Genomic DNA, 23,960 nt, shown 5'->3' with positions numbered 1-23,960 from the left:
GAGACGGGGGGGGCCCGGCGCCGCCATTGCCGTGGCCCGGGGAGGGGGGGGAAGCGCGCGCCGCCATTGCTGCGGCTCGGGGAGCCGACGGGAGCCCCGCGCTGCCATTGCTGCGGCCCAGGGAGGGGGGGGAAGCGCGCGCCGCCATTGCTGTGGCCCGGGGAGCCGACGGGAGCCCCGCGCAGCCATTGCCGCGGCTCGGGGAGCCGACGGGGTGCTTTGTCCCCGCCCGCTGCCGCCGCGGTAGGAGCGGGGAAACTCCGTCCCTGCCCGCCGCCGGCGCCACGGGCGCGGGAAAGCTCCGTCCCCGCCCGCCGCCGCTGCCGTAGGAGCAGGGGAAGCTCCGTCCCTGCCTGCCACCGCGGGGCAGCGCCGACCCGGGGTGACCGAGCCCAGTGGCAGCGGCGGCCGGCCCCGAGCTGCAGCACCGGGCTGGACCACCTGGCCCCGTCAGCGGCCCCTAGCGGGCCGAGCCTGCACAGCCTTAGCTCAGCCAGTAAACCCCACCCTCCCGCGGTTCTGTTACTAATTGCACGCGGGTCCTCGCTGCGAGCGACAAAGCGACTTATATTCGTGTGCGGCTTATCTATGGACAAAAACCGAAATGTTTGCCAACACCCAGAGATGCGGCTTATACTCAGTGCGGCTTGTATTCGTGAATTTACTGTAACTGCAGCTCCCATTTCCTTTCCTCCTCCACAAATTTTCTGAGGTAGGTCTATGCCAAGAGCTGTTGGAGATGTGGGTGTTTGGGGAAGCAGGGCTCAGCTCCTTGATGAGTATTTTTCTTGCAGTCTTTGCTTAAAACATCTTGTTTTCCAGTGATGTAGACATTTCAGTTATTTGGGGTTTGTTTTTGCTAAAAATCAGTTTTCAGGGTACAATGCATGGAGTTTCAATATAACTATAATACAAAACATTATTATAAAATTGTCTGGGTACAGTGAGCAATTGCAGGAAGGACAAAACATGAGGAAATGTATAAATGTAAACGTTCCCAAAAGAGGTATTTTGAATACTACAGGAGGAAAATTAACAATGAAGAACCTTTTACTGAGTAAGTTAACATTTCAGGATTCAATTTCATGAGGTAATGTCTTCAATTTCATGGCTTCCTTGCTCTGAGTGCACTGTAAGTTGAGGCTTTCAGCACCTCACAGGGCAAAGGTCTCTAATAGGACAGAAGATATTGAGGTGGTGCTGTCTTACATTGCATTACAGGGCTTTGCACCCCTCCTCAGCAGGATTTTGTGTGCTCATTTAGTTCATTGTCTTAATGGAATTTCCTGTTAACTTATCCATGCAAATAGATCCTCAAGTTGTTTTTGTTTGCTTTTTTTTTTTTTACTACTTCACAATGAAAAAATGAACTGAAGTTCATTAGAGATAAATTGAAGGTTCAAGAGTGACCTTATGTTTATATTTCTCTTCTTCCCATCCCTGTTCACTGCCCTGTATGTTATGCCCTTTGCAACAACCCAATGCACTGAATACACTTGGAATTTGTGTTTATATTTGGATGGGTTTGTGTGTATATCAGTTAAAGATAGTACCTATAGTACATCTCACATTGATACATTTTACAAGTTAGACATTTTCCCCTTTTCAGATGTGGAAAGGATTCTTGGGCAAAGACCTGGGGCCTGTTCAGATTTTTTATTTTTCAGATTATGATGAGTGAATTGAGTATGACTCTCAAAATCCTTCATGGCTGCATCCAGGCTGGTCCTCACAGGAAAAGTGTGGGGTTGTGCCATTTGATTAACACAGGGACCAACAAAAGCATCAATTCCCCCTTTTCCACTGGTGTCTTCTGAGGTGAGGTGTACAAAAGGATTCTGGAGAGAGGGGATGAGGAGGATGAGATTATATGAAGAGGAGTGATATTGAAGATTAATCTGGAAGTGGTGACAAGCACAGTGTAATGTTGGGTGGGAAGCATGAGGAGCCTATGAAAAACTGTCTTGAGAGCTCTTGTAACAGTTAAATCAATTATTTTTTGTGAGGCTGCTTAGGAGTTCAGACAATCACTCAGTCTCACATTGATCCATTGTTCCCAGTCAGTCCATTTGCTCCTCTGTGCAGAGAATAGCTGAGGTGTTCCTGGACCACCATAGATTATAACTATGGGAACTTGAATTTTGTCCCTGTATCCCACTTAAATTCCATAGCTCTTGCTACAGGATTATTTTTATTTCTTGCTGAGCCACAAAGGAAAGGCCATTTTGCTGAAGGTGTCCATGAAATAGTTTGCAGCTGCTAACAGAGCTCTGCACTGTCAGCTTCAAGCAGAAGTCCCATTTCCCCTCCCACACGGTATTTTAAGTTTCTGGAAGTACTGTTTTACCAGCTGTTTGGCACAAAGACATGATTTCACAGTTTCCTTGTGTAGACTCTTGCAAATTGACTTGTCTTGCTTAGCAGAGATGGGAGAAGGTCCCTGTTCTCTTCCTTATGCTGCCAGTTTAATGAAGTTTCAGAGGTGAGGACAGTGCAGGGAGTGAAGATTAGCCCACACATAATGGATGAAACCCTTAAGTGGGAATTTCAGATGGAGTGGTTAGCACTGAAATAGCTGTCACTTAAGTCATCATTCTTAGCTTTCCTCACTAATGGTTGAGTCTATGCATCTCTGAGCTTTTATATAAACATTCTGTCCAGAGTTTAAAGGTTCAAACTTTCAGAATATTCCCTGGCTGTAAAAGCAAGAAACTTAGCAACAATACTCTCTTATTCTTCAGAATTTGAGGGGCTGAAACAAAGAACAGAGAGCAGCCCCCTATGTAGTCCAAACCATGATCTGTGCCTAGGTAAGGCAGCAAGAATGAAAAACCAGAGACTAGAAAACCAGGAGAAAGCAAGATAAAAATGCCAATAATGCATGCAGCTTTGGATTTAGGTGTTTTACTCAGTGTAAGATTTGTGTTCAGTTTTGTCTGAACTACTGAGCTTGGAGGTTTGATGCCTTAATGTTGGTTAATTCTGCTGAGCAGGTGGGAGTAGCTGCCAGCACAGCTTGTGACAACTGCTGATGTGTTGTGCTTCTCACTGGTTTGCTATGGACTACTGGTTTTGACCAGAGTCCACAGTCTTGCACACAGAAGCTAACCACCATGAAATGCACTGCTGGAGTTGGTTGCATAATATGAATTTGATTCCACAGTTTGGAACCATTTGAGCTTTTGCAGCAATCTTTTAGTGAGAAGAGGGACTGAGTGGAGTCTCTTTCCAGGAAGTGACCCTTCCAGGTCAGGAATGAGACATAATAAGGAGGTAACATATGGGAGGTTTCCACAGCTGCTGTTTTAAATATAATTAAAATACATCAATCTCAGTGGTATTCCTTGCCATTCAACGCGTGCTTCAGAAAAATATGAAGTGAGAAAGTCACAAGCTCTATTAAAGTTTCCAGTTCCATTGTCCTTTCAGTTTCTTTCAGCTCTCACTCCATAGTCTGTGAACATTGGCTTAAAAATAGCAGTCTATGGCACCTACTGTGCAGAAACAGCAAGTATAACTGGTTAAAAGGTTAAAGTTTTTGCTCTTGGAGTAGGCTTTGCTTTGTGTTCAATTAATCTAACATGTACAATTTTCAATTTTGTAGATAAGATATAGAAATTCAAGATTAGTGCATCTGCTTGAGAATATTTTCTTTCTCCAAACCTAATAGTTCATTATAAGCCTTATGATAGTTGATGCAATACTTTGCAAGTCAGACACAGAAAATATTTTGATTCAGGTGTCTCTTTCAAGTATCTTGTAAAGCTTTCAAAATTATCCAGACTGAAGGGTTCTCTATAATGTTTTTTGCCAGAGAGGTACTTACACCCTCTGAGGCTGATCCCTTCTCTGATGAAAGTGGTCTCTTGATTCAGACACAGACCCTGGATATTCAAAGGTGTTTTACTCATTTGGCTTATGCCCAGTTAGCCAGAGCAGATGTAAATGTTGTTATTGGATCTTCTGGGATGTGCCCATAACAACTTTGAATTTAGTCAGTCTCCCTTGTCTGAAACATTCTCTCCATATGGATCCAAAGGAATTTTTAGTCCTAACATTATTCTGTACCATAAGATACCAACATAGGTGCATCAGTGTGTGTCTGCATAGTGCACATACCTATTAAAGCTAATAGTTTATATTTTATTATTTTCTTCCAACAACAGAATGAAACAGACACCCATCCTCATCTATTAATAATTACAGAAATTCCAGTTGTATGCCTCAGTACTGTACATATTTATCAGCTCTCTATACAATATTAGTGCTGCATGTGGGTTGTTTGAGTAAAATAAACATTTCATGCAATCATTTTGCAGAACTGATTTGATGTACTTTGCATTCAGTTACCTCACATATAGATGAAAATTTGGTGGTGGCTATTGACAGCTTTACCTACTAATATATATTCTGCCTGGGATCTGAGAATATGGATGGATATTAAATCCGGTTCCTAATGTCTAATCAATGTGCAATAACAATTTCTGTGGTTATTACGATGCTGTGTGTCCTGTTTTGCACCATACAGAGCTCATCACTGCACAGGTCTCATCCATGGACAGCAGTTGAAGTAGTTTGAACTTATCTTGCCAAATTAATGTAGTATTTCTGTAATACTTAGTTATATTTTTATGTATCTGCAGTAAACAAATCTGCAGCCACAGTAGTTTTTTCCTGTTTATTGGTATTATACATCCAGAATTATCACATACAATACCTATCTAGAAGAGTAAAAACTAGGGTAAAAGATGTGTAGAACCAAGCTTGTTTCAAAAAATTGAATTTTTCAAACAGGTAGAATTGTTCATGAAAGTTTCAATTCTAATAATTTGTTATCTAAGCCACTGCTGTGGTCTCTGAAAGGAGAAAATAATATGCCAAATCTTTGTTCTGTAAGAATGGTCTGCCCAGGGAGGTGGTGGAGTGTCCATCCCTGGAGGTGTTTAAGCAAAGCCTGGATGTGGCACTCAGTGCAGTGGTCTGTTCACAAGGGGGGTGGGTCAGAGGTTGGACTCAATGATCTCAAAGGTCTTTTCCAACCTAGTTAATTCTGTGATACTTCTGCAGTGTGATTAATGCTTTTCACTGCAAGCTCTCAGTTAATTAAGTTTATGCTGATGGCTTCAATGACCTGATCAAATGAAACTTTTAGAAGTAGAGAAATAATCAGAATTGTTTTCCATCTATTATGAATGAAGTATTAAACAATATTTGCAATACCTATTAATGTGTCTCTAAGGTCAATGTAGGAGGGAGAATTTAAAGTATCAGTGGCTTTAATTTTGACTAAAATACCTGTCATCCTGTCATGGATATTTTCTTACAATATTACCATGAATAATAGTCATCCTATTAATTCATAAGCCGTATAGAAAAGGTATTTTTAAATTGCAGTGCAACTTGTATTTCACTGTATAGAAGACTTTTTACTTCATGCTGACCATGGTAAACACCACTTGTTTAACATGTACCATGGAAAGTGTGTAGAGAGAAGTACACAATACCTTGGGACAGGGAAGGAAACAGCACTTCATAAATTTGGGTCACTCGCCTTTCTAGCTCTCTGTTTTATAGATTCCTTTATTTTTTCAAGAAATTACAATTAGCAGTATTTTTATCATGCTTAAAATATTTTCTAGCAAAACTGATGGATACTAAGTAAACTAGATATAGAAAATTTATTCAGCAAAAAGTCATTAAAATCCTTGCAACAGTATCCCAGAGACAGCCCATGCCTCATGATGATCCATGTTCCCCGTTTGTTGAAATTTTATTTTTGTAGGTTATTTTGCTGCCTGTGCCTGTTATCATGCTTACTGCTCATCTGTTTAGATAAGGCTGGTCTCCTTTTATTAGGAACACAGTCTAGTTTGATTCTTTATAGATTAAAGCAGATCATTAAATATAAATCTCTCAGAGTATTCAGTCTCATCACAAGCTATTTTCAAGCATCATTTGCAGGAAGATAAAACATGACAGTGATTTATGCTGTATTTTGAGAGTATAAATCTCACTGCACTTTCATGTGTCTTTGCAGAACAAAGAATTTCTTTATTAATGCTTTCATAGTAATCAACAAAGTATAAAAGCACCATTCTTTTGTTTAATGTTGTGTTCTTGAGAGTCTTAGAGTTGGATTATGCAGACTGTTGGACTCAAACTTGCAACACTACACCATCAGTGTGTAGGCTTTTTATACCATATAAATCACAATTCAGTTCTGTGCATATTTTATGTTTGAGAGACTGGGAAAAGTCTTGTGATTGGAATCTGGTCTCTAGGCAGGATGATAACACAAAGCTCTGTGTATGCCTGGAAACAGGATGTGGCCATTAAGAAAATGGATAAAAGGGCAGTGAGAAAATAGGGTGTCACAACTGACAGCAAAGAGGGAGACTTTCAGAGTATTTTAAAACTACTTCTGTGGGACAAAATAAAACCTATGAGAACTTAGTATCAAGTTGGTTTATTTTAAAAATATTATCAGTTGTGAATGACAAAAAATGCTAATGGAAAAAATTACAAGTTTGGGGTTTTTTTAAATTCGAAAATGAATTAAATGATATTAAAGTGCTACCTCTGAGTACCTGTCTCTGTGTTGACAATGATATTGTGTCATATGAACCTTGAAAACTGAGGGGAATTTGCTTGCCTGGTCTTGCAGATTCTTTATCTACAGAAGTATTTGCTAGTTAAGTGCCTCTTCCCCTACATGATAGCAATTTTCTGAATTCATAGGTGCAGAACAGATTTGTCTGAAACACACCATTTTGTACTCCAATGGTTTTAGTTTATCCTTAATTACACATTAAGTGTAACTGTAGTTAAAGGTCAGATATTAAACATATTCAAAAAGATCAGTCATTCTATTACACAGAACAAAAGCATATTTTGTCAGGAAGACATTACTGGCAGAAATATTTTTTTTTAATCTACTGTACTACTTAACCAGTATTACATTCTTAGAAGAGTTTTGTCCTGTGAGTTGCAAATCTGTATCTGAAGTTCCACTGGGTAGGTTTTAAATGCAGTGTTAATTGATTTATCTTTTGCATTTTGCTTTCAGGTCCGTATTTTTACCTATCTGATTGGAAGAGAAGCTGCATTTGCTGATAACCTGAAGTGGATGGCCTGTGCTAACAAAGGTTGATTAACCTTCTTCTGTGAAATCTGTTTTCAAAACCCCTGAGCTGAACCTTGCACAACTGACCCTTCTGCAGATATGGTGATGCTGGCAACCAATCACAGAGGATGAGTTGTTTTCTTTTTCCCAGAAAATGAAAATATTTAATTATCTTGTTGCATACAATTTAAAGAGCAAAAAACACCAATTTGAAATTTTCTTCCTTAAAATATGGATGAAGCTTTTAAGCTATGTGATCTTAAATTTTTGTTCAGAGAACAAACTAATTTCAAAGCATTTGTTCTCTTCTATCTGTGATTACTCAGAGTGAGTTTGGTTTCTAAGAACATTAGGTACAAGTCCTGTTGAGTTAGGCATGGTATGTAAAACACCAGACATCCTGTCCCTTGAGGAACTGACAGTGTAATTGAAAAAAACTGGTTTATATCCTTTAAGGAAAAGAGCATTAAAACATTTAAGATGCTGAGATGCTGCAGTAAAAGGATTGACTAGTATAAGTAGGAATGATTCAGGAAAAAAACAGCCCCAAACTCTAATTAATCTTCAGGTTTTCCTTTTTCTTTCCTCTTGAAAAAAAAAAAAGTTCTTTTTTTCCATTGTGCCACATTACATTATGATGAATTGCATCAGGTGCTATCCATTTAGTCATTATTTCTTTAACTACTGTTATGTCCAGCTGATGGAAATTACTCAGTTTGAAGTCTTGTCTTAATCAGCTAATATTACACCATAATTTAGTTTAAATAATAGTATAAGAATCCTTTGAAGCATCTTTTTTGAAGACAATTTAATCAACAAAATCTTTTAACTCTGTAGCCCAGCTCCACAAATTCATAAAGATCTAAGTACAGCAAGTCAGAAATTAGGACCAGGCAATGGGGGCTGCCTTAGCAGATCATCTGGTCCACGTCTTCCTTATTCCCAGAGGGGAAAAGTGGTCACCTTTGTCATTCTTCAGCACTACTTTGTTCTTTTCAGAGCCATGTTGCTTTGAGTCAGACTCTTACTCATATGAATCAACTAAACAGCTTAATGACTGTTACTTCTAGAAATTTATTTCCCTCTCAGTTTAATAGTTACAATACCTGCTCTCTGATAGCTTATAATGTAGAAATCTTCTACCTCTAATCATTAATTAAATTTTTTTTTCAGCTTTGAAAATCGCAATTGGAAACAGCATGTCACGGTCAGACAGTTGAGATTTAGGTTTTTCTTTGCAGTTTTCACTTACACCTTGTCCCTTTTGTTTCAGTGAAATGAGGGATTACAGCACAACAGATGAGGAGTGCAGTAAAGCTGGTCTGAAACTGGCTCAATAGCAGGACTGCAGCTTACTCCTTGTGTGGGTGGGCCAAAATATGTTGTTGTCACTGAGGGTGAATGACCCTCAAATCAATTTTCCTTGCAGTGATTTTCCCCTTGGAAGCACAGCAGAGATGAAGGCTGTTTGCAGAGTTTCCAGCTGACTGGGCTGTGGACAGCAGCCCTTTCCTCCAGAACGGGGCACAGGGGAAATGCACACCACCTTGCAAAACTTCTTTAGCTTCTAAATTCTCATTGTGAAACCTTGAAAAACCCCAAGCATGTTTTTCTGTTACATTTTTCTGTATAAGTAGGGCATATCTAGAGGGAGGTTGCTTAATGAAGCAGAACACCAAACCATTTTAAATACATTAAAACATCCAAGATCCCCAAAATCCCTCTAGGATGGTTTGTGAAATTTGCAGTGATTTACTCTTCTGTATCATAAGCCAGTGCATATTAAGGAAAACAAGATTTACTAAGATTCTGAAGTGAACAAAGGTGAAAATTTCCTAGTGCTTCGTGTGCATGTGCAGATGTTAGCAGTAACATCTAGAACTTAGAAATGACAGGCACTGCCTTCCCCTCAGCATCACTTCCAGCACAAAGCTGTAGAGATAAAGCTGGGATTTGATGCATTATTTGCTAACAAAACAACTGGGGTTATTTTATTTTTTTTTCTCAGTAAAATTCACTATTGCAGTAGCAATTTTACAGCCTCTGTTTTACCTATTTGCTTTTTTTAAACATTTTGTCCCGGGTCATCACTGTTGTTGGCATATTATAAAATAGACAAAGGATTGGATTCATCAGAGAGCAAGGCAGAGAGAAATGCTTTGGCTGTCAGAGAGCTGAGAGTGGCTCAGCCCAGGCAGAGGCTGAGGTTGTGCCCCAGCTGGGGCAGTTCACAGACGATTGTGGAGCAGAGGGGACTGCAGGAAGCTCCCATCACATCCATGGTCAGTGTTAGCTGACCCCAGCCCTGCTGCACTGGGGGCTCAGGGGTGGCAGCAGCCAGTGGCTGAGCCTGGTCACCTCTCCAGGGCCTGCAGGGGGACAGGGGGACCCTCCATGGGGGTTTTACAGCTGCACTCAAACAATGAGCTCACTGCTCCATCCTCACACACAGCATTTTTTAATTCTGCTGTTTTATTGGTTGCAAGAGTATTGCATCTCTTTTGCACAGAGCCCAGGAAACAAAAAGTAGTGCACTCCATGTAAAAATCAGGGGGAGGCATTTTGAAAAGTTATCAGTGTAATGGTGGATATTTTAGAGAAAAACAAGCCAAACATGCAGGGACTGTAATGGGGAAAAGCAGCCCACATGCAGAGCATAAGTGTCTGTCTTTTACCACATTATTATACATCTCTCATGCTTGTCATTACCAAATCTTACCCATTTCCTTCATGAGTTTTTTCCTGCTGGGGAGGAAAAAAAAGCTGATGCTGACTGTGAGGGGCTCTGAGGTGGCATAATTCACACCCCAGGGAACTGAGCAGCAGGTGTTGGAATGCAAAAACTGAAGCTGGGCTCGCTGCTCTTGCTGAATTGGCCTCAGCAGCTGTGCCCAAGGACCTCAGAGCATCTGCTGGGTAAACCTGGCTGTAGGAACAGGTTTGAGTTCTGTGGGGCATCTCTGACCTCTAGTCAAGAGATATAAACTTAGCAGTGTACGAGGGTAATTCTTATAAATTGTCAAAAAAACTAAATTTAAATTAAAAAAGAACTAAAAGCATGTTACCTAGTGCTGTTCCTAGCTATAATATAGTAACTTTTGGTAGAGTTTTTCCTTTTGGAGAATATTGACAAATATTTTCACTTGTCTTTTGAAACCTTTATTTCTTTACTACGTTTATACAAAATTAATTCAGACTTACTGTCTCTTTTAGTGTTAGGAAATTAGGCTAAAACCTGTTTTCTCTATTGTACAGTTTAGATATGATTTGCAGTACTACAGCAAGGAATGAATCCTTTGTCTGTAACACGCTGCCTGGAGATTTCTTTTTAAGTTGTGATATGGCAACATTCTCAGAAACAGTGCAAAGAGAAATACTAAAAGTAATGCACATCCCTACAAAGAATACTTACAAATAAGTGCTCAAATAAGTGTTCCTGCTCACACTGGCTGTGCCTGGTCCACAGGGGTCTCTTCTAAAAGAATAAAATGCAGCAGTGCCAGTGTCTTGTAACTTGTACAGCACAATGCTGAAGTATTTCAGATTGGGTTCTGTTTTCTGTTTTTTTTTTTTTTTTTTTGAGTCATCTAGCTAAATTTTTTTGCTTGAAATTGTGACATGAATACATTTCCTGAGACAATCAGAAAGGATGCTCGTTTTAGAGCAATGCATTCTTTATCTCAGAGGTAATTTATAGGCTGTGATTAAAGAATTTTCCAGGCATAGGCATCCAGGAGCTTCTTAAATGAGTCTTTAAGGTTTTGATTTTAGTGAAGCATGATAATAAGAGTTAATTGATTGTGATTCTAAAGTGTGTGGGTAACAAAATGGTACTTGATTTAAAAAGTCTTTTCTATCACCTTAGATACAATACAAACTTTTTCAAGTACTTAATCTCAGACATTATAATATCACTTTATATATATGTATAAATTACATATTTTGCACAATATGCTCATGTATATTAAATATCAGAGTGCAGGTGTGATTATGTTGTTTACTGGATACTTCTCAGTGCCAACAGATCTCTGCTTCAAATGTGATTCTGAAAAGAGGCAAATCAAAATTCAATCTCTCTGAGCTGCTTGGGGAAAATGTAGGTCCCACCTGTAAAATGAGGGATCCACATGGTTGTGAAGTGTTTGGGATCCCTGATTAAGACTTATAAACCACAGTGTGTAAATGTACATGTGTTTATGAGGTTCTCTATGTGAATTTCTGGCCAATAAACATATTTTGACTATGTATTGACATTTTCACCAAATTTAAAGGACCAATGCACATTACTCACAAGACAGAAAAACCCATTCTTAGAGGTCCCAAAATTAGAGCAGGCAGCATTTCAGAAAGAGTGATGTATACATTGCTTTTTCTGTTGTGTCTTCCACTGATTCAAGAAAGTACACTATATGTTGGGATTTTTTAAACCATAAACATAGGATTCTGCTTTCTCAATAAAGGCTTTCTAATTAAACTTATTTCATTTTTTAGTTTATTCAGTCATTTTACTCTGTGGCTGAAAAAGTTCCTAGAACTGAAGACAAATAATAGCCCTGTTGAGAAGTAAGAGATAAACCTTAATATTAATGTGTAGTAGTTATTTAACACCCTCATACAATACTGGACTTAATAAATAAAATAAAATATCAAATAAAAATATTCCTTAAGCAGACTATTAAATTTTTTAACAGTATGAATACTATACTATGAGAAAGAATGCCATACTAGGAATATTTGAGATCATACTATAATCAAATTAGTTTAAAAAACCACAAACAATGCAGCACTTCTCCTTTTTATTATCTAGTTGAAAATATCCATTAGGCTACTACTATGACTTGTTTCATTTTATAGATCTCTGCCATAAAATCTGTTCTTTCACTGTGATAAAATTCATGCAGAAACATCAATTTTGTAAAGTTTGAATTAGGGGCTGGTGTATTGATTTGGAAAGTTCTAGATTCAGACCATCTTTACTGTCCTGCCAAAACTGGCCCCAGCTATGAAAACACAGCTCAAAAGTTCTTTGCAGCTGCCATGTTTTCTTCTGAAGCTTAATAAAGTTAATATTGCAGCTCCACAGAAGTTGTGATCTTGCCACATGATTAAAATTGTACTGAGGCCCCTTTCATGTTGGTCTTTTCTCATTAATGGGAAGTAAATGAAGGCAAGTGATGCATTTAAATAAGGCCTGATGAAATATTAGCCTTGAAATTTGTCAGTCCTTCATCACTCTTGCATGATGTGGGTCCAGATGCCAAGTTTGTGATATATAAAGATACTTGACATGCAAGCACTGAAAAGGGGGTGGTGACAGCTCAAATAGCTGAGGCCTCTGCTGTTCTCAGTGCTGCCAGGTTGGAAGAGATGCTTTAAAGGATTAACAAGGCTGTGATCACCTAACCAAACAATTCCAGCTGTAGTCTGCATTTTCTGTGCCCTGCCATATTTGTAAATTCCATATTGCTTTTAAATGTCAGTCCCGTTGTTTGGGGATGAGTGTTCCAGAGCACATGAAATGACCGTTCTGTTACTGTAGTTCTACTCCATCATGTTTCTTGAAAATGGACAAAGTGGGTGAGATACAGTTGGACAAAGATAATACCAGTTCTAAATTTTAAATCAGACAGCATTAAAATAAAAAGCTCAAACGATTAAACAAAAAAAAAAAACTGGTCTTGAAATTAAAGTTTAGTACAGACAATGCAGTGGCTCATAGCAGGGCTGGAAACACTGTCCTTGAGGGCTGCCCAAGGGTTTCACAGACATCTGTTTTCACCAGTTATTACTGTTTGAGACTTCTTCTGATGAAACATTCCTCTTTGGTATTTTTTCTTTGGAAATAAGCAAAAAACATGACAGACATAATCCATATCATACTTATTGAAAACTTCCTTTATCTGCTCTCTCTGGTTTATAACCTGGAGTTGTGTTCTCACAGGGTTTTTCACGCAGATCTCTACCTTGGCTGATGTGCAGGAGAATGTTATGGAATATCTCCACGTCCTCAGCCGCCCCAAGGTGATTGACCAGGAGCACGACGTGGTGTGGACTGAGGCATACATTGACAGCACTGTAAGTCTGCATGAAAAAGCAAAACACTGTGGTAGAAACACTCATTGTGAATCTGCTTCTTCTTGCTGGAATGTGCTAACTCAGTGTAAGAATTGGGACTTGATGTCTTTGTGCTATAATTCAATATAATTCAAATAATTCAATATTACTGAGCTTTAGCTGATATTTATACATTGAAAATACTGAAACAAATATGAGTTACAGAATAATTTTGAAGTTTATGACAGCTAAACCTACATATCTTTTATTAACCAAAAAATGGGCATTGAACGGATAATAGATTATATTGAGTAATTTTTTTCTATATGTTTTAAAACATGCAAATGAATGTGTGCATATAAACACACAGACTGACAAGAATCAATATTTTTAATGTAGAAATGCGAGTCAACATCCAGGGGTCAACTGTGGTATCTTGGGGAAGAATATTGAGAAGATTTTGTCTTTTAAAGTGTATTGAATGATATGTTAAAATATTTGTCGTAAACATCCCATTTTAACTTGACATCCCTGTGAAATATTAGACTTAAAGCACAATTTTCTATTATGTAGTGACTGAGCCCTTGTGATAATTCTGTAGCATATGTGGTAAATAATCAGATTTGAAGGTAATGGTTGTTAATTTTCATGGATTAGTCTGAAGCAGAGTTTTACCTATTTTCTTTTTCTTATTATATTTCCCTTGTTCCAATTAAAATATCTTGGTTAGGGTACTATCCATAGAACAAGAGTTTGTACAAATGTCTGCTATTAAGTACAGGAGATGCAAAGTATTCAATATAATGGGTAGAAGACCACAAATTACTCATGACACAGATTTTTTTTATTTTCTGTTTTAAATCTTTACTTGATGGGTAGGGTGGGAGAATCTCACCAGCTTCACTCTGATATTTGGTGGGTTTTGGTTTTTTTGAGTCTGTGTTGCTTTTAGATGGTTCAATCTTAAATCTATACAAAACCACCCTCGGAATAGAGCTTTTATTTCATTTTCAAAATTGTTTAGGCCTTGTCTAATCTTCATTTGTGGCCATGGGTAATGTAAGATAAATACATGAACTGCAGTTATAAAGGAGAAACAAAAAAGTTAATTGCTTTAGAGGGAATTAACTTATCTCTGTTTCTTTTAAAAAAATAACATATTAATCCAGTCTCCCCTTTGTTCTTTCTTTTATTGAACCATAAGATGAGATGAACAGAAAATATGTGTTGTTAGTGTGCCTTCAGGGCATCCCACGAAATGGGGAGATGACCAGGAGAATCTTGTTCTCATTCACTTTTTTTTAAACCCTTGAAGTAATCAGTGTGTGGATGTTGAAGGGAGTTGGTGTATTTGCTAGAGTAGCAGGAAGACTCAGGTAAGTGGTGTCCTGGTGCAACTCTCTTCCTTTGCTGTGAATCATTCATTAAAAGTATTGCAAACAAAATCTTCCTCCTTTCTCAATTCCAAGTCATCCCCTCTACCTACCAACACAGTACTAATTGCTGTCTCAGAATTAATTTGACACTTTTTTTACTCTTGCTTTTGCCTGTTAAGCTGTATTTCCTCAATCTTTGCAGGGAGAAAAATACTCATAAAAATTAGTCTGACTTTCAATGATTCTCCTGTAGGTTATGGGAAAGCTAAGAGAAATTAACAACTTAATGTTGTGTGAAATATGAAGTGAGTAGAGCAGGGGTGAGTAAATGCGAGTGAATTTATGAACACTAGAGGGAGTGTAGAGAGGGAATCTTGAGAAAACCGGAAAAATCAACTACAATGGAGCTGTTACATTCTTGAACAATGGAACTGCTTCAATCCCAACAAAAGATCTTTTGATGCAGTCAAAACACTTCCAGGTTCTCCTCTTTATCTTCTCTTGTCTTGCTACTCCCTTGACTAAACGACTCAATGTCACTGTGAACACACACACACACACGTGCACTCATGTACATACATGCACACATATATTTTAAGTGTATGAAAGCTCCATTCAGGACCCTAATGGGTTGGATTCTATAAGAAAAGATTGAAAAGTAAAATACCATGATTTGCTTAGTTACAAACTACCTTTTTGCTCTCCCGCCTCCATCATTCTTCCCACAGCAAAAAAAAAAAAAAACAAAACCCAAAAAAATAAAAACCAACCCAAAACCCACAACAACAACAAAACCAAAAATCAACAAACAAAGAACAACAACAAAAAAAAAAAAAAAAAAAAAAAAAAAAAAAAAAAACAAAAAAAAACCAGGCAAAGGCACAAGATAAATTAGGGTACTCACGCACAATAAGAATGAAGGGAACCTTTTACCAAACTTGGCTTGCTTCTGCCTTAGCTAAAGCTGCCTGAGCTCTATTTTCAGAGACAGATTCCCTGGCCATCTCTAGTGCTTTGACATTGGAAGTGCTGTTAAAATAATCCTCTCCATCCCATAACTTGTTGATTTTCACAGTTTGTGTGGCTGCTGCTTGGACCTCTTCCAGTTAAAAATATTAGTGCATTTCCAGATAGCTGAAATGTTCTTATCACCCAGCAGTGTCTGAACAGGCAGGGTTAGATTCCAGGGCTGCATTTACATGGTTGCACTCAGTGTCACTGTGCCCTAACAGCATGGAATATTCTTCCCTTCTCACCCCACAGCAGAGATAATTGGCCAGCTGTGCTGTTTCTGAGCAAGCAGCATTAGGCTGGAACATTCTAGGATCCAGACAGAAAGAAGCTGGACAGTAATAATCCTAGGATACAAAATACTTCCCCTGTCACCTCTGACTGTTCCCATGCAGTATTTGTGCAGGACAAAGTCATCTATGAAAGCCAGAAGTTAATTCATTTAAATGTTTAATGCCATTTAGGAATATTCCCAGAAGAATTTTGCTGTTAAAGCAAAGCATCTAATTCCTGTGTCTGTTCACCTTTCCTGTAAGAGGATGTCTGCAAAATGTTCATACAGCTGCCTCTTCTACATGGCTTTGGCACTCCTGAGGAGCTTCACATGCTATTAGACAAAAATGCGACCTTTACAGAGGTGCAAATCTCTGGCAAGATGTCCTATGCAGAAAGCATGACATGGAACAACTTTATGTGTGTCAGGGCTGTGTCCTTTGGCACTGTCAGGGTTGATAGTTGATGTGAAGCAGCTGAGACAAGGCCCCTCTGGTGACCCCTTGCTTCCCTTTGTTCTGTCCCTAGACTTTTTCCTCTCCCCAGTGTTTCCTGTCGTTCTGAAGAGGTAATCAGTCAGCTTCTATAGTCATTTTTAGTTACCCTTCAGCAGGAAATTGTGTTTATTTCCTTTAAATCCAGTATTTCATGTTGGAAAGCTGATTATCACTGTGTAAATCCTCATTTCTTTTAAAACCAGGAATTTTGACATAGGAGTGATACAATTTTAAGAAGTGTTACTTGCTCTTGGAGAAACAACAGATTTCTGAAAAAAAAATAGGTCTGTGGGGAACTGTACTGATTGTATTTGCTTTTGGTACTCACTTGGGAAACAGTTTTTAGAGGATTATCTTGGGCTAATTCGAAAGTCAGCTTCAGAATAGTTGGGAATGTTGGCTCTGTAATAGCCCAGTAGCTTAAGTGCTGCCAATACCTTCAGGCTAAAATGTTGGAATTAAAGTATGTGATATGGACCAGCCAAACTCCTGTCTTCTCATTCAGAGTCCTCTGGTTCCAAATTCCACACCTTTCCTTAGACTTGTTCTCTTTTCCATTTTTACTTCTCAGCAGTTTGATACACAGCACAAGGGGTGACCTTTGCTGGATCTATGGAATTCTGTGAGAAGGGTGTTTGGGCTGTCAGAGTGAGGGGCCAGAAGATTCTTAATTGTGGAGTTGAGCAGGAGAAGAAATTGTCTTGCTGCCTGTTCCTGCTCAGCTTACAGCCCAGAGATGCTGCAGGAAATCCCCCCAGAGGTTGCAGATGGGGTATGTGGGCCCTAGACACTGAGGTGTGGACATCACTCCTACAGAACAGTCTCAGCATAACTTTCCTGCTCAAAAATAGGTCACAGTTGGATCTGATATCAGCCCTTCAATTTTGCTAAGGCCCACAAGCACGTAATGGTTCAGAAAATAAAATAACCTAATGAATGCTTAAACACAAAAAGGATTTCTAAGTGATAGCTTTCAAATGTAAGCAGAAAAGAATTCTAAAACTATCATAGTATTTCAGGGAGGCAGCAGTTTTAAAGCAGTCAATGACTTTTTAAGCATCCATCTATAGAGAGCCAATAAAAGTGAATATTTTGGAAGGAAAAGGAATATGTGCTGGGCATCAGAATATTCAAGTGCAGCAATACACAGAGGTCATCTCTTGGTATTGTGGGCAATCATCTGTAGACCACAGGAGCCTTTAACTCATTCTTATGGTCACATTTGGAATGTGATGGAACATTACTTTTTTTCCTGCAGGAAATAAAAAGACTGGTCTGGCCCCTTGTTCCCATTGTTTAAAAGCTTATGATTCAGAATTTGTTTACTGGGGTGTCCAATTTGACCTACTTGGACCTTTGCTAACTCTTTCTAGTGGAAATTGTTCCTCATAAGTGTACCTGAATGTATCCTCTGGATCTAATGTACCATTGAGTTCACCTGCAGGCTGTTGGTCTCCAGCTGGGAGCAGGTTCAGGCAAACATTGCCACATCGTCTCTGCTCACTTTCCAATCAGAGGAGCTCTTTGCTTAAAAAGAGAAAATTATTGTTTCACTGAGTGTTTTGAGATGATGCTCCAGAATTTAAGAGCCCATTTAAAACAGCAGTGTTCTGAGTCGTTACAGGTCACAGTTTGTCAGAATATGAATGGTGAGTACTTTTTGTCTTTGTAATTTCCTTCTGTGTTACGGTACCATGTGTTGATTCTTATTTGCATTATCCCCACATTATCACAGACTTGCAATCCATTATGGCTTTTAGTTCAATTCTAGTTCAGTTCTACAGTTGCTGTTGTATAGATGTGTATTCATAAATATAAATATATTTCCCACATTCCTTTCTTTTTTGAAGGAGGTAATTGAAAGTATTTGCTGATCAAGAGACTGATGCTGTCCTAGGAAGGCAACCAAGAACCTTATTTCTCCTTATGGGGCAGTAAACTGAGATAGTTCCAATGAAGTAAAGCCTTTAATAACTATTAACAACTATTATTATTAATAACTATTTCTAAAATGCTTGTGATGGGTGTTGCAATTCCATTGTTTTGTATATGGTAAAAAAATTCAGTTTATTCATCTTCATCCTTTAAAAAATCAAGTTCTGTGTAGGCATACTTTTTACTCAGATCCAAATTCTTTGCAGAAATGCAGTAGCAATTATAGGAAGCTCATGCCTCTCAACTGTCACATCAGAATCCAAATGCTTTGTACATGAAAATTTTAATTCTGGGAGACAGTTCCAGAGAGGACATACATATATATATATATATATATATATATATATATATTTATATGTGTGTGGACAGAGTTAAAAGAGATCGTTCTAGGCATATTTTTCTATCCAGGACTTTCTGGTAAGATATTAAAATGCTGTTTAGTGCTTTTTCCATTCACACAGTTTTCTTTCTGTTCAATGCACAGAAGAGCTTTTACGCAGTAACAAAAATAAAATAGTACCCCATTTCCACTAGCTTCTATTCCCAGAGATATCTTCAAATGCTTTTGGTGGCATGAGTTAATTGGGCTATTATAATAAGTGGATATATTTAGCATTTCTAGAACAGTAAAGGTTCCCTGGGCCTCCATTTTAAAAGAGTAACTTCTAGATTGCAGTACTGGTAGGTGTTAAAATGCATCAGTGTGTTCAGGATGTTCAGATACATCTAAAGCAAGTAAATATTGGTAGTCACAGCAGAACTGAATGTCAGCAAATGTCATAAATGAGCAGCTGAGATAAGAAAATTTACACACAGTAATTTTTTTTTAATACACTGAGAACTAGAAATCTGTGTTGCTTTTTTTCCAATCCCGCTTTGGATTTGATTACATGCTCTAACCTTCTCTTTGTGGCCAGCATCTCTTAATCTTTTCAGAATTTACAACTCTTTATCAGGCAATGTCATCACCTCCAAGTGCCTCTGAGGTTCCCATGGGAATTTCCTTTTCTTGCTTTGACATTTGAGTGAATTGGGTTAGGGAAGAAAAATCCCATGCATGGATATCAGGCTTTCCATCAGGTAGGCCTGTTCATGAAATAAGGTTCTTCAAGCTCTGCTCTGTCTCCTACAGATCTCAGTGGCCTTTTGAAGGTTCTGATATGGGAGAAAAGTAGAAAGCAGCGCAGGAAATGCCTTTGTATCAGCACTTCAGTTTGGATCAATTTTCCTGGAAAAGTCCAGCAGTTCTGCCCATTTCACCTTGGGGCTTCCATGGGAGCACAGCTGCAGTTCAGAGCTGCAGCAGTGACAGTCAGAGGTGCCTGCACTGGGACCTCGTGGGTCTGGGACAGTGCTTGAGCTGATTAATACAGCCAGTGGTGCACACATTTAAAAACCTGTGAAAACAGGTTATGCACACATTTATAGGGAGCTGCAATATCCCTTTATGCTGATGATTAGTGCACTGTCTGTGGAAATCTTCATTGGCAGTCTCATAAAAAAGAAAGCATTTGAGCCAAGGCTTTTATGAGTTCTGTGGCCCAAAATTTTCAGTTGCCATAATTAAGCACTCTCATTTCCTCTGAAGCAGTTCTGGTTTTTTTACTGCTGGATCTAGAATAAATGAATTATCATGAAACACATGAACTGTTTCAAATTCAGTATGATCTGTGTCAACTGTCAAAATAGAATGAGTTCTGGAGATAGTCAATGAATGAACCTCTAAACTGAATAGAATTCATGCACTCCAGTTGTCTTTCAGATGCAGCTTAAACTAACAGTGGATGTTGTTCTTTTAAGTTAGAAAATGAACATCTGATTTACTCCTGCTCAGCAGCAGTGTAGACAATGTTGTGCCATTTATATTTGTCCTTAGATCCCCCATTTACACACCCAGTCAAGTGAGTGTAGTGTGGTCCAACAAAACACAGATTGAGACCCCTGAAATCAAAACTGGGGCATGCACAGGAAAATAAAGCCCATAATGACCTAGTGGAGGTATGGACATTTAAAATAAGAGTGATTAGTTCATGGAAACAGAGCACATGCAAATAAGGCTTCATCACAGGGAGACCTGTGCACACAGTATGTACACAAGAATGTACAAAATGTACAAGAATCTTTCAGCTTTTTGAAGGAAACTGCTTCTTTTGATAAATTACATGTTTGTTTTTCTCCACTGCTTATGCTGGAACTTACAGTATTAGGGCAATTTTCAATGATTGCATTAAGCAAAGAATATTACTACAGAGAGCTAATTGCTAGTTGTCAAAGACACAGAAAAAGTGTTGTAAGGAAATAGGAATACTTAGTTTAATGAATTAACACTTTTCATGTGTATTGCTTTACATGGTATTTACACTGTAAAATGCTATAAGTGATATATCAAAAAGATGTTTAAAACATCAAAACCAAAACCAAAAGTCCTGCACTTAAAGAGGAACATAAAATTTCCTGCTGGGGATGTGGAACATGGAATGCCATCTGTATTACATGGCACTGAGAAAACTGATTATGTTTGGACCTCTATTTCATAGCAGATGGGTTCATTAAATTTAATAGCCTCCAGAGCCTTTAGAAACAGTGTTAAAAACATGTGGAACATGCTGAGACACTTCACTTCTCGCCCCACAGTCATTATAACTCTGGCACAGACTATAAATATTACACTACTTTATTTCCATTGAATTGGATTACTATTATAATTATTTTTTCATAGGGTACATTTACATGAGAAATGCAGAATGCAAATTGTTCTTCTTCAAACTTTTAGATGTGCAGTTGATGTCTTTAAATGTATTTTACAGTTCTTTGCACTTGGAGGCTTTTTTCTAGAACATATTTCTATCTTCCTGCGACATCAGCAAGCAGCTGTAATGCCACAGCAAAGCTGGGTCTTAAGCAGCTCTGCTCCCAGTGTGGTGCAAATAAGACAAGCATTAGGTTAAACCATTGAAGGGAAATCACAGGAATGTTTTATCTTGGCTTTTAGCTATATATTGCCAAAAGATACTCTTTTCTAGTATTTTATTATTTTATATGATGGGATAACTTCACTTTGACCTTGGTCTCTGTTCATCTTTTATCACTGGATGAAAGAGAGATTAAATTTCTAATTTTGAATCAGATTAGTTCCTACAGAAATATTGCTTTAAACAAAGTAAAGTCTCATCTCTTTTTGAAATATTTTCAGTATTTGATAGATAAAGGATTATTTTACTATTTAGTTTTTTTCTTTTAAATAATATTTCCAATGAGAACAAGTAAGTTTTACCATGTTTAAGTACTTTGACACCTATCTAACCTTTTTCCATGTCTTCATTTACTACATGTTCTGATGTTGAAACTAAATTACAGTTGAAGAAATTGTCATCCTTGATCACTATTTTTTTTCAAAAAATAACTGTTTCCCAATAACCATATCAGCATGTTCTTGTACAAAGTAATTATCTCCTCTTTCCACTTCCTTTCCTGCAGAATGCTGTGACTATCCACACTGTCTTTTACTGTTTTTCTAAGGTCGCTCTTGGTTTTGGGTTCTACTGGTCATTTTAATGTGGATTTTCTCCTTCTTCACATCACTAACTCCAGCTCTAACTTTGCCACTGACCGCTGCTGATACTATTATCGTGACCTGCCAATTTTAATGAGTCACCAAAGTCCTACTGCAGTAGATGATGGATGATTACAGTATTAAATAATGATTCCTTCCTCATATGATTTACATTTAAAGTAAGAGGTAAGAATCACCAGTTGCTTAGAAAGGGTGGAGAATTAAAGGACGTAGTACAACAGGGTAGGTCAATGCCGTAATTGATTACTGGTCTTTCAAACAGTAGTGTCCACTTCTGTGTCTAGGTCTCAGTAATCATAGAGCTCTTGCTTGTGTTTGGCTAAAGTTGATTGCATGGAATTCTATTAGGAAGAATTTTTTTCTTAATATCCAATCTAAACCTTCCCAGGTAAAACTTGAGGCTGTTTCCTCTTGTCCTGTCACTTGTTACACCTGGGAGAAGAGACTGATCCCTGTGTGGGTACAATCTCCTTTCAGGTGTTGTGGAGCCATGAGGACTCCCCTGAGTCTCCTTTTCTCCAGGCTGAACACCCCCAGCCACTCCCAAGGAGCCCTGTGCTCCAGCCCTTCCCCAGCTCTGTTCCCTTCTCTGGACACACTGCAGCCCCTCAGTGTCTTTTGTGCAGTGAGGGGCCCAAAACTGAACCCAGGATTTGAGCTGTGGCCTCAGCAGTGCCCAGGACACAGGGACAATCACTGCCCTGGTCCTGCTGGCCACACTGCTGCTGACACAGCCAGGATGCCACTGGCCTTCTTGGCCACCTGGGCACACGCTGGCTCATGTTCAGCTGCTGTCAACCAACATCCCCAGATCCTTTTCCAATGGGCAGCTTTCCAGCCACTCTGCCCCCAGCCTGGAGATGCAGGGGGCTGTGGCCCAAAGGCAGGATCCACCTTTACCTTGTTGGACCTCACACCACTGGTCTCAGCTCACTGACCCAGCCTGTCCAGATCCCTCTGCACAGCCCTCTCACTCTCCAGCAGATCAACACTCCCATCTAACTTGGAGTCATCTGCAAATTTACTGAGGGTGCCCTCCATCCCCTCACCCAGAGCACTGATAAAGACATTAAACAAGACTGGCCCTAGTACTGATGCCAGGGGAACAGCACTGGTGACCAGCTGCCAGCTGGGTGTAACTCCATTCCCCACCAGTCCCTGGGCCCAGCCAGTTTTGTACCCAGCAAACAGAGCACATGTCACCCCACAGCAGCCCCCTTCTCCAGGAGTGTGCTGTGGCAAACAGTGTCAAAGGCTTTCCCTCACTGCCCCTTGTTCTAGAGAGGTGTCATGTTTTGGAACTTGCAGTCAACTGGGTCCTCCCTGGTTAGCCAGAGCTGCTGATGAATAATTGAAACTGGCTTCTGATTGGATGTATTTGAATAAGATTGGATGTATTTGAGTAAGAATCCACGGAATTACAAATGTCAGTAGGTTTCACCTGCTGGATGTTCTCCCACCACTAACTTTGTACACATTACAAAAAATTGCCCTGCTGTTGAATTTGATGAACAGGAGTATCCCTGCCAAAAGGGTATTGGTCCCATTTGCAGACACCTGCACACTGGAGACAGAGCAGCTTGTATCCCATTTCCAGCTGGGATCTGCCAGTGACTTACAGTGCCTTGGACTAAAAGGACAGAAAATGCTTTGCATTTCTACCTTGTTCCACAGGGAATTTTCTGGTTTTGCTGTGACACAGAAATAAGATCAAAAGGTAACAAGTCACTAACTGGAGAAAGAATTTGTTTCTACATCCCTAGGTGCTGTGGTGAATCAATTATTTAGGAGGACAGATCTTTCCTGAGTGGAAATTACTTAAAGACTTCAACAACTGATAACTGCCCATCTTTTATTTTACTGCCTCTACTGTGAGTGAAATTGAGTTAATTATTAGGAAATTATAGGTATTTTGTCTGATATATTACCTTTTTCCAGCATGTTTTTGTCTTTACTTTTCACATAACAGTTTTTTTTAGGGTAAATGATAATGTAGGAAAGCAATGAATTTAGTATAATGTACTAAATCCCATCCTTTGAGCTCATATTTATCATTCCTTGACTTTCTGGAAGGAAGAGGGCAGTGAAGATGAAATGTAATTTATCTGCACTGCTGG

At 39.0% G+C, this 23,960-nt stretch overlaps 1 protein-coding gene across 3 annotated transcripts in view; it reads left to right on the top strand.

Annotated features, from left to right (window-relative positions):
• The window catches only part of CACNA2D3 (calcium voltage-gated channel auxiliary subunit alpha2delta 3), a 396,474-nt gene that overhangs the window by 245,267 nt on the left and 127,247 nt on the right, over positions 1–23,960 (top strand). For all 3 annotated transcript variants that reach the window (XR_004419272.2, XM_033071436.2, XM_033071435.2), the window contains exons 12-13: positions 7,067–7,145; positions 13,065–13,198. Coding sequence is in view for 2 of the 3 variants with exons in the window: in XM_033071436.2 (XP_032927327.1) it covers positions 7,067–7,145; positions 13,065–13,198 (213 nt within the window). In the remaining variant the exon portion in view is untranslated. The remainder of the gene's footprint in view (positions 1–7,066; positions 7,146–13,064; positions 13,199–23,960) is intronic.

This window comes from Catharus ustulatus, chromosome 13 (assembly GCF_009819885.2).
Source record: "Catharus ustulatus isolate bCatUst1 chromosome 13, bCatUst1.pri.v2, whole genome shotgun sequence".
NCBI lineage: Eukaryota > Metazoa > Chordata > Aves > Passeriformes > Turdidae > Catharus > Catharus ustulatus.
The sequence above is the reverse complement of the archived record's forward strand: the minus strand, read 5'-3'. Positions and strand labels throughout refer to the sequence as shown.